Below are 17,262 nucleotides of genomic sequence, written 5' to 3'. Positions count from 1 at the left end.
TTTGGTAAGTGAGTCAGTACCTGCACAAATAATACAATATCTTAGATCGAATGGTTGACATCGTATTGGCATTGTAGGGAGAACTTTATACTCGTAGTTCCACTCGAATGACCTTTATCTGGTGCTTGTATATTTTCCTAAATATAATTGAATCTAATCTGTAGGCGAGTCTGGATAGGTACCTAGTTTAAGATATTTTATTGTTAAATAGTAATTTATTCTGGTGTTTAAAATGATGTATATCTTATAAATATGTTTTTTTAATTAGTTGCGCAGTGTTGCTCTCTGCTTTTGATGGAAAACCAAGCTAAGGTTTAAATAGCAGGCACTCTCATTTCGATAGCGTCATGGAATATGTAACTATATACGTTGATTGCGATAAGCGATCAGCGTAAGGTTTATGCTTATTTAAAAGACCCACGTTATATGTCTGTGTGTGTTTGAATAAAAAAAAATTATAAATGTAAAAAAATCCGAAGACAATTTAACTATAAACAGCACAGCATAAATAGATTATTCTTATTTTTATATTTTCCACGATATATGTTTTGGTAATAATATAATTATGGTATACTCGTACTAATCCATTATAATACATTTGTATTACGGTTATTGGTATATTATATTATTAGTACGGTTACGGTTGAGTAAACCGATCATCAATAAATTTTGCATACACGTTGTCAGGAGTAAAGAAAAGGACAAAGGATACATAGCATCCTACGTGGAAGAAGTCGCGGCTGGAAACAAGTAATATATAATAAATATGAGCATATTAGCAATAAAGACTGCCTCGTTAGTCGAGTGGCTTGATGTAGGGCCGCAGACCTGTAGGGCCTGGGTTCAATTCCCAGGTCGGGCCAGTAAAAAGTTATTGGGTTTTTCTGTTAGAATTTTCTCAGTAGCAGTCCAGAGTTTGGAAGTTGGAAGTGTGTACACTCTCGTGCCTCGGAAAGCACGTAAAACCGTTGGTCCTGTGCCTGAACTCTTTCCGGTCGTGTCGGATTGCCGGCCCATCGGATTATGCGAGTTAGGGAATAGAGAGTGCACCTGTCTTTGTGCACACACTTGTGCACTATAATATCTCCTGCGCAGTTGGCTAATCTCTCATGAGATTGGCCGCCGTGGTCGTAATGGGTCTGGAGGACATTATTATTACTATTAGTAATAATAAAAAAATAGATATCTGCAATTTTTTTAATTGCATGCATAATAATAGACTTCCTTTTGTTTACTTATAATAAATCTATCTCTACTTTTACTTTTTTTTTGTTTTAAACTAGTTTTTTTTTTCATATTTATATTTAAGTGTAAGTGGTTTTTAGTAAACCAAAAAAATGAATTAAAAAATATTTGTTAAAATTATTTAAGTATTAATTTTAAAATAAAACAAAATAAAGTAAGAATATATGAGAATGTCCCAAGTAAATAAAACACCGTACAAGGGTCTCACTGAATATGTCAAAGCGAAGCACTTTTGTCGTCCATTGTATTCTGTTTAGTAGTTCTAAGGCTTCCTATGGGAAAGCCGTGTCATTAGCATTTAAACGATTGCTTTAGAACAATATTCTCGTCTCCGCGTGGGTTTTCCATTGATTAAATTTTATTTATTGTGCATGGGAAAACTTTATGGTTTATTGTAAAGGCGTATAAGGACTTCCTAATAGAATAAATTACCGGGAAAAATACGATAGAAATGATGAAGTTATTTTTATAAAGAAAATAATGTATAAATAAAGTGCTTTATCTAATTTTACTATATAGCAACAAACCAACAATATAAGAAATTGTATTCGTTACCATTGGGTTTTTGGGTTATGTGGACTTGATACCCCCAAAAACATCTAAACCGCATCTGTGACCCCTATATTACTCCAGCGTGCATTCGGCAGAGCAAAATTCTCTTCAAGAGAAACATGAAGCGTTTCCTTCTCCTCAAACGAGTAGAGAAGCTATGGGACATCTACAAGCTACACTTTCTACACTAAATGGTGGTCCAATAAAAAAACAAATAACATAATCTTTGATACAATCACTATCATACCTTATAAAATATTTAAAGTTTATAAAACGAAATCCTAAACTGTATACGGGACGCCTAACAATGTGAAAGTTGCAGATACCATCCTGACCCCTTAGTCTATGACTATAACCATTTCTGATACAAGTTTAAACATTATTAGAAGGGGTTAAATAGGAATATGTATTAATATAATAAATTAAATAAATTGTGAGAAATAAATATTATTATATATATAAATTATTATATATATAAGTTGATTCTTAGAAGCACTTTTATTTATATGCATAGTGCAACAGCCTGTGAATGTCCCACTGTTGGGCTAAGATCTCCTCTCCTTTTTTGCCATCATAGCTGCAATCGGTTCGGTATTAAGTTTTTCCGAAAACAAAAATTATCAGTATATATATTATAGTTTATAATTCAAACCTAGAAGTGTTAGAATAGCTTGTAATCTCAAAATAACTATTTTTTGTAATTCGCAATTTACCAAAACAAAACAGCTGCCCTTTTGCGAGGTAATCGATAAACGGGCAAAAGCAGCATATATAAATATTTGATAATGTAAATAATAAAACATTTTTACATTATCAAATACAGGGTTTAAGGTTCCGTTTAGTCTTTATTTAATCAAAATGGCGTAGTATTTTAAAAGTTATAACAACTTAAAATTACGGTAAATAATAACCATTAATAAAAAGTTCCTTAAATCTAACAATATTGTAATAAAATGTGTTATTTTGTCTCATTAATCTTAGTCAAAAGAAACTCATAATTCCATGTATAATACTTTAAGGCGAGTAGAAATGTGAGGCACGGTTAGTAATAAATATTTCCTTAAATGAAAATAACATTTTGAATATGAGATTTCTCATTGTCACTTCACATCGATTTTAACAAGAGAGCCCTTACCATTGGCTTAATTCGAATTTTATATAAAAACTGACCACTTAGAATCAATATTTGAGCGATTAAGATGAATCGAGTCGATAATTGGACGAGGATCCAATTATAGCTAATTACGAGAGAATAAAATAAAATCGATGCAACCTACAAACGATATCCATTTAAGAGTTACCAAGTATATGTATTTTTTTAATAACGATCTTAAAGTACTATTCTGAAGCTAAACGAATCTGTATTTACATTGTAAAAGGATTTAATGTACAAAAAAATAGAATTGGGTTGGTTAATGAATATTTCTCGACCGAAAATTTTTTTTTTTTACCAGTCCGGACTGATGTTTGAACTCAGAACCTCGAGAACTGTGGCCTTATGAACCTGTAGTTCCACGAGGCTGTAAAACAGTTTGAACTATAGAGCCCGAATAAATGAAAACTCAGCGCAGTTTCTTGCTTCATATTATATACAAAAAGCGTGACATTATTGCATTGACTTTGTATGAAATGCATTTTCTATACCCGTTCTTTCTGAATTTCATCAGCCTCGCTTATGAAAATAAAACTGCAACTAACCGCGTTGAAGCAATATCCGGCCTTTTGAAAATCTAACGACATGCCAAGAAGTTCGTATTATGGAATATGAAACTTTAGAATTTTATTTAAACAGTCTTTATGTTTGATTTTATCATATTTCATTTTATAAACTCATTTATCAGTCTGTCAAGCTACACGAGTTCTTTATAAAATACTAGGCAACTTTTATATGTTTTGAAGAAAACCGCCCGACGTCTTATCTGTGTATATGTAAACCAATTGTCATGGCGTTCGATTGAAAACGGTATAGAAGTTGATGTGCTGCAGCGTCATCTAGTGTTGAGTTAAAGCAAATTTTATAGCACGACATTCTACATGAGAAAATAAACGTATCTGCTAACAGTAATGAAGTCTATTAAAATATTTACCAGCAAACATTGATCTAAGATATAACAATAACAACGCAGTTTTTGCAAAATTAATGCCTTTTTTTCATCTAACAACGTCTCAAATTGCACACCGAGAAATGAGATTACAGTTAGCTATTCAATATTCCAAGTATATGAAATAACCTAATCATATTCCTCGCATAAATCACTTACAATCAGAATTCTGTTTGAATCAAGAAAAAGCTGGTATTGGAAGCGCAAACATCGTTTGTTTATCGACTGTTCAAGTATTCCGACGGATTGTGAATCACGATCGAATCGAATCGTTGATTTTTCTGAAAAATTAAAACTTCTCCTTTCTGAATCTTGTTTAGTTTTCATCGTTAGATTTTTTTCTTACTTTCGAATAATTGGTAATGAGTTTGAAATGAAAAATTGAATTGCTGGCCTTAAAAACTATATTTACTGATATCATCTACAGGAAAAACAGCAATTAGTAACATGACGTCAACCTTGGTATTATGATTGAGGTATTTTATACTTGATGGCGGGCCCGTACACCTACTATTGAGTTCATTTCTGTTACGAATATATCTGATATTTTTCTAAACCATCGAGCCCGAGATGAATTTCAATACAACTTCAGCACATGAAAACTCAGTCGAAAAAATCTTCGATATTTAATAGTTTTTCGTTAACATCGAATTAATTTAAATGAATTTATTATGATATAAAAAAAAGTTCATTTTTGTTGAACACTGACGTGATATCGTTTTAATTTATTACGCAATTTGATATTAAAATCCGTAACACATCATTGAGCTTAATTAAAGTACGTAATAATGAACTGGGTAGGCTTTTCCTACTGCATTATAGAACGTTGACATAATTTTTAACCGTTTTTAATTAATAATACACCAAAAATGACACGGTACATGTTTTATAAGTTATTTTGTTTTTCATAATAATTTTTTTTTGAGTTTTAATTGGGAAATTTCCTTTGGTATAAATTTCGGGTAAGATTCCACTGACCGCTAATAAAAAAATTTAGTTTTTGCTACCCAATATATTTTCACTTATATTTTATTCCGCTGCCATCATCGCACGCTCAAGAAGTTTCTTCAAGATGGCGCGAAACCATTGTCGTCGTTGATTGATCAAACGACATCCCAATAGTAATAATTGAGGAAGACAAATATATATTTTGTTATGAGTTAGTAAGATTGCAACATTTATTCCTTGTAATAAATGTTGCAAGTATAATAAATTAAACAGTTAGTATATTTCAATTTTGATGAGAATTTCAAAATAAATTATACTAATATAAGAATTATTTATATTGATGACATAAATATGTATATATAAATCTAAAATAATGACCGCGTGCAATAAAGGTCAGAATGCTAGCAGCATTTTCCTGTTAAATCGTATTTTCGATCCTGTGAACGAAAAATTAACCACCTTTGTCACTAGTGAAGGCAATAAGACGTCACATGTTTTATTTAATTTGTCGTTATGTCTTATTAAAGATTTACAATTCAATTTATAATATCCGTCATGATAATGCGCCTGCATATTCTGTGATAGCAACAATATGCGTCTTAGTTAATTCACCAGAACAAATTTTGCCAGGCGGTAAGCTTAAGAGATATACATATGTACATATGTTACATACAATATACTACTATTATAATTCAAGATATATATTGTTTTTGTGTAATTGTTATTATTTTTTCTGACTTGAGCGTTACAACTTGTTTATAAGGCGTAGTCCTGGTCTCAAAACATGGATCAGGCTGTCAATAAGTTATTGGATTCTTCCGACGAAAAATGCTCTGTTACTGCTTAGAGTCTGGAAGTTAGAAGTATGTGTACTTCACTTAACTACATTGATTCGGAAAACACGTGATTTTATTAGCCCTGCACCTGAACTCTTTCTGATGGTTGCGGAATTGCCTATTATAAGAGTGAAGGAATATAGAGTGAACTTGTGTTTGCACACAGACTTGTGTGTTATATGTCTCGCCCAGTCATGCTTATAAATAGCTGTTGTGGTCCTGCTGACCAAAATCGGTATTTCTATTTTATACCTTATCTTATTACCTTAACGATGTTGGGAGATATCATACAGTAATAAAGAAAAATTATCAATTTAATTTTATTTCAATTCGTTACACTTAAAACGTACAAATATAGAAAACTTAGTAAATTAGTACTATTTTATTTCTATGACCTAGAATCTAAATGTGATACTTAAACTTAAAATGTTGATTAGAAGGTTAAACATAAGAAATAAAAAAAGGTATTATTTAAACATTGCACAATTAACTATTCGACGTTCTATCCTAGTATATATTTTTTTACTTTTATTTTTTATTTTATAAATGTATATTTTACTGTGACGTAGATGAATAATGATTAGAAATAACTAACTTAAACTAGTTACAATTAGCTCATGACATAATCCATATTTATAAAAAATAGTTTTCACAAATAAGGATACTCAAAACCAATAACATTATTATTATTATTTATTGAGCGAGAACCTTAATTTATATCCATCTTTATATAAAATTTATGATTTATATAACATGTAAATTAGCTTTTGAAATTGTAATCTTATTTCTGGTTTATTTGGTAATTGTTGATGTGAAATTCAAATACTTAACGATCATAATCAATAGAACACTTAATATTTTTTATGTCAATTAAATTCGACTGAGAATTAAACGTTTAAGACCAACTGTTTAAGGCACGATTTTATTGCAATAGAGTGAAGCTATAAAGAACATTGTTTTTACTACACAGTGACCTGGCGAATCAGCGCTAGTAGCCTTTACGGTATATGAAATGATGGAGCTCTGTTTTTAACACATACAATACTTTCGATTTTTTTTTATAGAATAGGAAGGCGGACAAGCATACGGGCCACCTGATGGTAAGTGGTTACCATCAGGTTAACCATCGCTTATATCACCAATGCGCCACCAACCTTTGGAACTAAGATTATGTCCCTTGTGCCTTTAATTACACTGGCTCACCCTTCAAACATAAAAATACCAAGTACTGCTATTTTGCGGTAGAATATTGGTGGTACCTACCTAGACGAGCTTGCACGTTAATCTACTTTCCAGTTTTCATTGCAACAAACCATGCCTTTAACAAGTGGCCATATAACTTTACTACTTATTTATAGAATATAATAATAATGCTGAATGCAATTAAATTTTAACATCTAGATAGATCGGGGAGGCTTTTCTCTTTGCAATAAGCGTATGAGGCAGGCCAGGCCTTGAACCCAACTCTGTCGTAGATACGCTTGGCGCAGCGTACATCGTCAGCAAGGTCTTCGTTTAAGAGATCTGAAATATATTTAGATATTTGTTTTATTTATGAAAATATATACGGCATAATACTAAAGTGTTTTAACATAATTTTTACAAATTATATGGTATCTATATATTTATAATAAAAAGAATATATAAGAATATTCGGACTTATCATTACATTATTTTTAGTATATATATAAAACTAAATATTTTGTTCCTACGAGAGATTGTAACAAATAATTCGAGTAAGTAATGCCAGCTTTAAGTACATAGAAATATCTACTAAATAATATTTGCACATACCTATTACATACCACTCATTATTTTAATTTCTTAAATGTCAATAAGAACACCCATTCGATTACCAACAATGTCTTTAATATATCACAGTGTTCATAATAAGAAATTGCACTCAACTTCTCAAAAATACAATTAGCTTTATTAAGTGTAATTATATTAAATAACATTTATTAAAAGCTAGAAAATATGATTAAACGAAGGCTATATTTCGCAAGTGTCATTGTGAAACATAATAAGTAAAATGTATTAATCAGATTAGCGCACCTTCGCATTTCATACTGCAGTGACCTCCTTTTCTTCCTTTCTTGCACCACTCCTTGTTGTTGATCTGTTAAATATACAGAACATCTTAATGAAATTTAAAAGTCGTGGAACATTGGATAGAACACGTGGATTTTGAAGATTGCAGTTTCAAATCTGGGCAAGAACCAAAAAGGTTTCACATGCCTATTTTTTAAATATCGTGAGTAAGCTAGCGTTTCATGGATTAGATTGGCATCAATCAAATGTTTTCCTTAGCAATCGCATGAAAACAGTCTAGGCTTGCCCGTTTAGATCCAGGAGCTCTAACCACTTTGGCATTTTTTCTTTGATATTACTAAAATAATTATGTTTTAATTAAAGACATCATTATTGAGTTAACATAAAACGTTAAGATCGATTATATTCGGGCAGAAGCGTGATAAATCTTTATGATAGATGATAGAAAAAGTTGACAAATTGATTGATCATTACTTACTAATACGAAAAAGGAATAAGGCTATGGCATAAAACATAATTTAAAAATATTATTTAGTGATTATAGTTAAGCAGATATTTCTCACTTTCTGTCATCATCGATTTGTCATTCGATAGAAGAAAACGCATTCTTAAACAACCACACAACATTATCAAATATAGGTAAAACCGATACAGTGTATATGTCCGATATATAAATTAAAAGTGTATGCACACAACATTTATAATAATTTATAATAATTTTTTTAATATAGTTTTTTAAAAGGTATTGTCACATAAGAGTTTTAAAGAAAAAAAAGGGGAATAAAATAAAACTGGCATTAGAAAGCGACGGACCGTTCTTGAGATGTAATAAAAAGAAAAAGAACGTTCACAGGATTTTCTTTTGCTGCTGCCGTGGAACATTTTTCTATAATATTAGAACGAATGTATCAAAAAGCAGAAATCACCGGACCGCTGGGCAATGATTTTGAGAAGGCTTGGAACTTATTCCATCACATATATATGGGTGGATACAAATATGGCAGAATTTCAATCAACTCATGCAGTTTTTTTCATGATGTTTCCTTGACCGCCGAGAACGAGATGAATTATAAAGACAAATTTTATCTAAGTTATTATGAATACTCAATGGTGCTTGTCTGGGCTTAAGCTCGCAATCTTCGGTTAACGTCATTAAGACTAAATATGTATTGTATGCGGAATATTTAAAAGTAAAACAGTAATTATTAGTAAGATTAAATAATAATCTAAATATTTTAAAGTGTTTAAGGCTCTAAGCTTTAATATTCTATCATAAGGTTCCTTACAAAAATAAATAGCAATTTCAATTTTAGTATCAAAGATTAAATTTAATCAGGAGATTAGTCTTTATTTTCAGTATAGTCTATTGTTTTTTTTAGAAACAAATGAAGATCAAATTGTCCTGAAGATATAAAATAAAATATTGTACTGTTATAAAATACAGAAGCGTCGAATCTTGCCTCGCTGTGATCAAGTGACATTTATTCGAGACAAGAACCTTGTTTCCGTCGTCGGATTGAAACTGTCTGGTTCTTACGATCTGAACTGTCATTTCAGGGGACGACTGCGATTGAGTTTGAGAAAAATATTGATGGCTATTAGACGTTTCTCGAACGACATAAATCTCTTTATAAGATATAGCGGAACTTAGTTGAGATTATTGTCAGCTATTTGACTGCTACTCATTAAATACTTTTCCCGTAACCGTAACAGCCTGTGAATGTCCCACTGCTGGGCTAAAGGCCTCCTCTCCTCTTTTTGAGGAGAAGGTTTGGAGCTTATTCCACCACGCTGCTCCAATGCGGGTTGGTAGAATTCACATGTGGCAGAATTTCAGTGAAATTAGACACATGCAGGTTTCCTCACAATGTTTTCCTTCACCGTAAAGCACGAGATGAATTATAATCACAAATTAAGCACATGAAAATTCAGTGGTGCTTTCGTACTTTTCGTTTTACTATACTTTTCGTTTCTTTTTATATTTAATACGTAGTATTCACCCGCGGCTTTTGCCGGTATTAGGTAAAAAAGTAGCTTGCTTCATATCAAATTTTATCAAAATCGGTGCAGTGGTTTAGCTTTGAAACCGTAAAAGACATACTCGTACAGAGTTACTTTCGCATTTATAATATGAGTTGACTGCCTCGTTGGTCTAGTGGCTTGATATAAGGCCGCAGACCCGAAGGTCCTGGGTTCAATTACCAGGTCGAAACAATGAAAGTTATTGGGTTTTCCGTCAGAAAATTCTCAGTAGTAGCCCGAAGTCTGAAAGCACGTAAAGCCGTTGGTCTTGCGCCTGAACTCTTTCCGGTCGTGTCGGATTTCCGACCCATCAGACTATGAGAGCTAAGGAAGAAATAGTGCACCTGCGTTTGCGCATACTAGGGAAGGCTAATCTCTCTTGAGATTGACCGTAACAGCCTGTGAATGTCCCACTGCTGGGCTAAAGGCCTCCTCTCCTCTTTTTGAGGAGAAGCCGAGATGGCCCTGTGGTAAGAACGCGTGAATCTTGAGATTGACCGCCGTGGCCGAAATTGTTCTCTAGGATATTATTATAATTAATATAGATTTTCGACTATGGAAGTCTAAAAAGTACGAACGAAGCAGATATACTTTTATTATACTAACTATTGTAATACGTAGATAACTATTATTACTTCAATTTGACTTACACATACAGTTATGTTTAGAACAAGTTCGAATGCCACCAGATATCATTGCGTTCGTCAGGTTGATTGGGAGTAAAATACATTGTGACTTACGGAAAGACAAACACAGACAGTGATCCTATAAGCGATTCGTTCATCGGATCTATAAATGAATAGTATGGATACAATTTTTTTAGATTTTTAGTCAGCTTTACTTCTCAACATATATATAAAACGCTTTTTACAGCTTTGGTTTTTCAATCTATAGTTCGCAATTTAAAATCCATTTAACGGTCCTTCATTGTATAGCAAAATTAGCTTTGACGCTGTTGATAATATTACTGAATATATTTACGGTTTTCATGAAAAAAAAAAAAATGTCGCTCATTAAATCTCCCAACCACGATATTAATCGTTTAACCGCACAAGCTTGCATTATTTCATGTTTGTGACAATTGCAGAGGAAAGAGGTACAAATGAAAAATACCTACGAAAAAATATATTATGATACGTATTTTTTTTTATTTAATCTCTATTGTTTGTTTCACATAAACTTTATGATTATAGCTTTAGTTATAAAACTGAAGTCTTCAAATGTTTTTGAATGAAGTTCCTTATCACGCGTCACACTCTAAACGAATGAGGCCTAATCTTAGGCCCATATAAGTGTAAAATTTCGACCGGCACTACAGATTTGCTTTAATGGTGTGTAATTTTTATAATCATTATTAAAACAATGTTTATAATAACTTTTAAAAATGTATACATTATATACTTACCACTCCTTTTTTTTTAAATATTTAATTACTCTCAAACGTTGATAATTAAGTTCATTGTGCCCTTTATTTGATACATAATGTATTGTGAAAGGAACTTAGTACCAACCGGGTGTCCCTCGACGCCTCTTCTTTTATTAAATGTAATAACGTCTATGGTATTATAATAATACTAGTTATCCGTTCTGGCGTTTATATTGTAATACATATTGGTTTACGCGGCTGACGTCAGTAAAGATAAGTCGGCATAATTTTTATCCGATATCTTAACTCAATGAATTTTACACCTAAACCTCCCTTATCAATCCGTTAATTGGTAAAAAGCTTATAAAAATCAGTTCGGTAGTTGTCGAGTTAATCACGTTCAGACATACAGAGAGACGCAACGGGTGTATTTTTCATTAAAATGCTTGTAATAGGTAAAGCAAATTGAAATATTCGAATTATAAAAATGTAAAACTATTTACGTATAAAAATAAAAATATGTTCATACAAAAAAAGCCATTATATTTTATTTCTCCCAAAAAACTATCCGATACGCATTTCTCCATTAGGGGCGTTATAAAAATGTAAATTTCGGAACACACCGCACTGCATTTTGTATGTAGTCAGCAAACATGTTTTTAATTAATTCGCTTATTTATTTGGCCATTGATGGCGCTGTGGGCGGAATTATCCATTACGGAATGTTAGTTGTACTCTTGATTGAGTTGCATGATTGTGATAAAAATATATCATTATTATATCGTTCATTTATACCGTCGACGATTTTGATTAAAAGCCGGCAGGATGACAGGTAAATATGCTACCGAATTTACATTGAAAGAACTATTTAAATTTGCTCATATTGTCCACTTTATCTTTATATATATACAGTAACAGCCTGTGAATGTCCCACTGCTGGGCTAAGTATTCCTCTCCCTTTTTGAAGAAAAGGTATGGAGCTTAATCCACCACGCTGCTCCAATGCGGGTTGGTGGAATACACATGTGGCAGAATTTCAGTGAAATTAGACACATGCAGGTTTTCTCACGATGTTTTCCTTCACCGTATAGCACGAGATGAATTTTAATCATAAATTAAGCACGTGAAAATTCAGTGGTGCTTGCCTGAGTTTGAACCCACGATCACAGTTAAGATTCACGCGTTCCTACCACTGAGCCATCTCGGCTTAAATATTATATGATGACAATATTATATGTATACGTATGTGCTATACGTGTCTTTGTCACTGTTCCAATACGGTTGGACCGATTTTTTTGTGTGTTTTCTCTATTTAATGGACTGGTTTATATTGGACCTTGTAGATGGCGCTGCGATCGATTCTTATTTCACCCATACGAAGTCGGTACGGGTAGCTGGTAGCAATATAATTATACTAACCATATTGCCTAACATAAAATGTTATAAATCCCGCTTAGTTTCTTAAGATTCTTCTCTGGTTTGAAGTATTTTTTCCCGAATTTAATAATCAATGAGCAATTGTTATTCTATATTAAATAAGAATTTTGACTTTGTGAATGCGCTGTTAACAATAAGATGCAATGAGAGTTGAGACATTATTCAATAAAAATCGCTCATTCACTCTTCAAATTGAAAAGTAATATAAATGATTGAAATTTGGAGATCGAATAATTGATTAATGATCTCAATGGCTACTACAGACAAAACAGATTCACTTATAAAGTGAAGTAACAGCCTGTGTATGTTCCACTGCTGGGCAAAGTCCTCTCGAGGAAATGATTTTGGTGCTTAATCCATTACGATCTCCAATGTGAGTTGGCGAATATATGTGACTGATTTTCATTCGACACGTGAAGTTTTCATTTCATAAACACAAATTAAGCAAATTAAAAATTTAGTGGGACGACTGGGTTCGACTCAAAATCGATTAAGATTCAAATTTTCTGACTCACTATGCTTATCATCTTAAAAACATCTCTTGATATGAATATTATCATTTTAATATTAACATCAATACCAATGCATCCTTCATCCAATAACATAATCCTAGGTTCCATTTCGACTGTAAACATAAGACCGGGAGACGTCGGATTAGCAATCTCGGAAAGTATTAGGACGCTAGATGTTATTTACCGACCGCCCAGACTGATTTCAATCGCTTCGATTTGCACAGAGAACGTATTTAGTAAGAGAGTATTGAACTTTCTTATACGCCAGGCTTTGCGTGAGATATTGCTTTATATTTTATTGTTAGTTTTAATATAAAATCTATTAAATCGTTTATAATATTATATTGTATCTTTTGAATATATATTACATTATATCAGGCTGTATTTTATATTGATATTTACCAGTAAATACACTTCATTGAAATATGTGTTACTTAATTATTTTTGATATTTTAATTTTCGAATGATGAATGTTCGAATTATAACATTACGAAAGTCTTAAGATTTCATATATATAAATAAAACTAAACTTCCTTTATCATATTTATCGTACAGACGTAGAAAATTCTTTTATTTATAAGCAATTGGAAATAGATATATAGATAGTACGTACATTCCGCCTCTTTGCAGACACCGCAATTGAGATTTCCTTGGTGATTGAAAACGTAAGTACGTGTCTGTTCCCTATATCGATGCGGGTTTATCTGGCGATAGTGATGAGATAATTTCATCGACAAAAAATATCGAATCCAATTTTACAAGTGAATGTTTAGTGTGTATAATATAATTATTATTCGTTTTTCCGTATTCGTTTTTATTTATTAAGATGCGTTTTGTCTTTATTTATAATAAAACACTATTTCACATAACTACTTATTAATTATAATTAATTAATTAATTATATATATATCTTAATAATTTTACTCCAAAAATTTCTGTTAACAACTTCGCTGAGATTCAAACGTCATGATATCGCGAACCCGTAATGAATAACGTTGATTATTCAAGTTAAACCAATGAAGACCAATGTATTGCGTCATTTCAATGTCCAAGTTGTTAATTTGTCTTTATTTCTCCTGTGGTTGGATTAAGCGATTGGTAAAATTATATTAGCTATGTATTTATTAATATGTAATCAACATTTTCATTTTGTAGATATATAAAGTAACGAGACTGGTAAGGTTATTGTGTCAATGTTTATTATTTTTTGTTTATCAGAGTACTCGTTCGTTATATTGAGATAATTTTTTAAATATATACATTTTATTATATAATCGACGCGATTTTTCACATCTCTATCTAAACTTTTAGTGACTAACATAGACGAATGGTGGAGAATTGATCGGTGTGAATCTCGTTACGACTTCACTTGGTCACAATTCATCCACTTAATTTATGTGAACTCCATCGGCTTACTTACTTTAACATTACTTAGCGGCTGTTTAGTAAAACATAGATTTTTCTCTTTCTGTCTTTATTGATTTGACATTCGAAGGAAATAGACGCAGCACTGTGCAGCATATTTTTGATATTTATTACTTTACTGTATAAATTTATTAAATACAGGTGTGTATTTGCTTCTACTTCTTTATTATATGTGCAGATGTTAAATGTATTTTATAAGATTTCCTTCGTCACCATTCCTCAGTGATTTGTCTTAACCTTCATTGGAAAATGCTTTTTGATCTGTATATAACATATTCAGTTTTATTATTAAAATGACTTTTAAGATTATTGAAAAGTTTATTAAAAAGTGATAGTTGGTGTTAGTTTTAAAAAAGTGCCCTTAGCTAAAAGCTTGCTTGTGAAAGCTTAAAGCTTGCTTGTGAAAGCGTATCAGATAGACTGATAGAAAAAGTTACTTTCACACTTGTAATATTAGTAACGAAACATTTTTATCTTAATTTACGATTTTATCCTTTTGATTTACGCCTCGTAGGTAATTCTTCTGTTCTTTAACAAATCAAATCGTTTCTTGAATATACTTAGCGGATTAATATCAAATGAAATGAATATTTAACTAAAAAATCATTTTTATTTAGTAAAGAATTTTTCAAAATATGTATATATTATATTTGTTCTCATGAAATCCATTATAATATTTCAGTTATTCCAATATAATTCAAAGATGTTACACAATGGAACCCTTCGGTCCCGCATCTAAGGTCGCTGCACTGGCCCACTTCCATCTAAATTAACACTGGCAAATCTGGCCATAATGCGTTTCATCCGTTTGTGTACCGTCAGCAAAGTCATTATATTAATAAATGGCTCTAACAATTTCGCTCAAATTTAAGTAATAGAAGAAATTTATGTTTGTACTTTTAGATGTTTTTTCCTTAAAAAAAGGTTTTTTTTTCAGAAACAAATAAATAATGATAACTAATTATTACTGATGAAGTCCAAGAACTGTGGATTAAAATAAAAAGAAATCGATTTTTTATCTCCATGACCAATAAACTATGCGAAAAGTGTTTTTGGTTTTGAAGTATTTTTAAAATCATGTCAGTTTTGTTTTGCATTGGAATATGCGTACCTGGAAGTGTTTTTTTTTAGAATAGGTAGGCGGACGAGCATATGGACCACCTGATAGTAAGTGGTCACCAACGCCCATAGACATTGGCATTGTAAGAAAAGTTAACCATCGCTTACATCACCAATGCGCCAACAACCTTGGGAACTAAGATGTTATGTCCCTTGTGCCTGTAATTGCACTGGCTCACTCACCCTTCAACCCGAAACACAACAAGTAAGTCCCATGTAACTGTTTAAACTAAATTCATGTACTTATAATGCATCTATCTGGGCACTGGGTAATATGACGATTGGCGTAAGCTACAATTGGTAAATCTCTTAATAAAATAATAAACATATTTCACTATATAAAGCATTCATCATAGTATGTTTCTTTATTCCATTGCAACAATTCTTGATAGTTTGTGCTGTCGGTACAGGACGTGTATTAGTTAGATGTTCTGATTGTTATATCTATTTTATTACTCGAATGTGGTCACAGTGGGACAGGTTGAACTGGAAATTGTCGACAATTCTGTTTAGAATTAACAGATAAACTCTAGTTCGCTATTCAATATTAGTACTGAAATATTTGTAAAGTTTATTTAGTTGGTTTGAAATGTTTTAATGACATACGTCTCTAATATTACTGTGGATAGTGAAAGACATTTTAAGAATACCGTAATAATTTCATATTACATAACATAAATCAAAAAATCATGGCTATCTGTTAAATGGTATAGAAGATGTGTTGCAGCGCCATCTTACGGCGAATGATGACAAATTTGGTATTAAAGTCTATGTATAAATAGAAAAGAATATGATGATAAATTATTCTGGAACCAAAAACCCGATCATGACTATGTCTATTTATCATAACAATGATCAGCCAATTGTAATCGATTGCGGGACATAGAGAGCTTGGGAGAGGCCAAGACGCTCCAAAGAACCCAGTTCTCTGACTTACGATTACGTATGTTATTATAATTCTTATTCGCTGTGATTATTTACCAATGCTGTGTCGTCTTTCGAATGTCAAAACGATAATGATAAAAATAGAGAATCCGGATTTAATTAAACAGCCGCTAAGCGTTTATAAGTAAGGCCTTAAGTCACTTATTTTCATTTCAAAATACGTCACTTTGGATTTAAAAGTATGTCAAGCTCTGACGACATTCCTGGAAGCGAAAGACTGTTTTCGCGCTTAAACGTATCCAATCCTTATCATTTAAGGCGAAATTTTGTAATAAATATGAATGCAGAGAAAATTTGTGTTTAGTTAAATTATCTAATTCTATTATTTTTACATAAGGAATAACAAAAAAATTATTCTTATACCATCTTTATTGCTTGGATGTATTTTCAACCAGTTTTAGTTACCGTTAGACGTTCATAAATAAAGCTTGCTTACAGCTTAGCGCGGTGCCTGATGTATATTCGGAATTAAATTTTGAATGGGCAGTGATGAATCAATACTTGTAATCTAGCGAGTGAGCGCCATTTGTTAAGCGCCATCACATTCCGGAGTGATTAGTGCAAAATTATGCGAATATTTCACGAGAAGCCCGAACCGATGCTGCATTTACATAGGTTTGGAAGATAGTTGATAAAGTTTATTATATCCAATTATTTATATAAGAATTATTTACATTTAAAGCTTGAATAATCATTGAAAA

General features: G+C 31.8%; 2 protein-coding genes across 4 annotated transcripts in view; one reads left to right on the top strand and one right to left on the bottom strand.

Annotated features, from left to right (window-relative positions):
* Positions 1-17,262, top strand: part of LOC126777626 (slit homolog 3 protein) — a 114,841-nt gene that overhangs the window by 39,294 nt on the left and 58,285 nt on the right. The gene's annotated exons all lie outside the window — the stretch shown is intronic.
* LOC126777711 (lysozyme-like) overlaps positions 6,896-17,262 on the bottom strand; it is a 127,400-nt gene continuing 117,033 nt past the window's right edge. For both annotated transcript variants that reach the window (XM_050500864.1, XM_050500865.1), the window contains 2 exons: positions 7,739-7,802; positions 6,896-7,207 (listed from right to left, as the gene is read on the bottom strand). In XM_050500864.1, the coding sequence (XP_050356821.1) occupies positions 7,074-7,207; positions 7,739-7,802 (198 nt within the window). In that variant the 3' untranslated portion in view covers positions 6,896-7,073. The remainder of the gene's footprint in view (positions 7,208-7,738; positions 7,803-17,262) is intronic.

This window comes from Nymphalis io, chromosome 23 (genome assembly GCF_905147045.1).
Source record: "Nymphalis io chromosome 23, ilAglIoxx1.1, whole genome shotgun sequence".
Taxonomy (NCBI): domain Eukaryota; kingdom Metazoa; phylum Arthropoda; class Insecta; order Lepidoptera; family Nymphalidae; genus Nymphalis; species Nymphalis io.
Note: the sequence above shows the minus strand (reverse complement) of the source record. Positions and strands in the feature narration are given on the sequence as shown.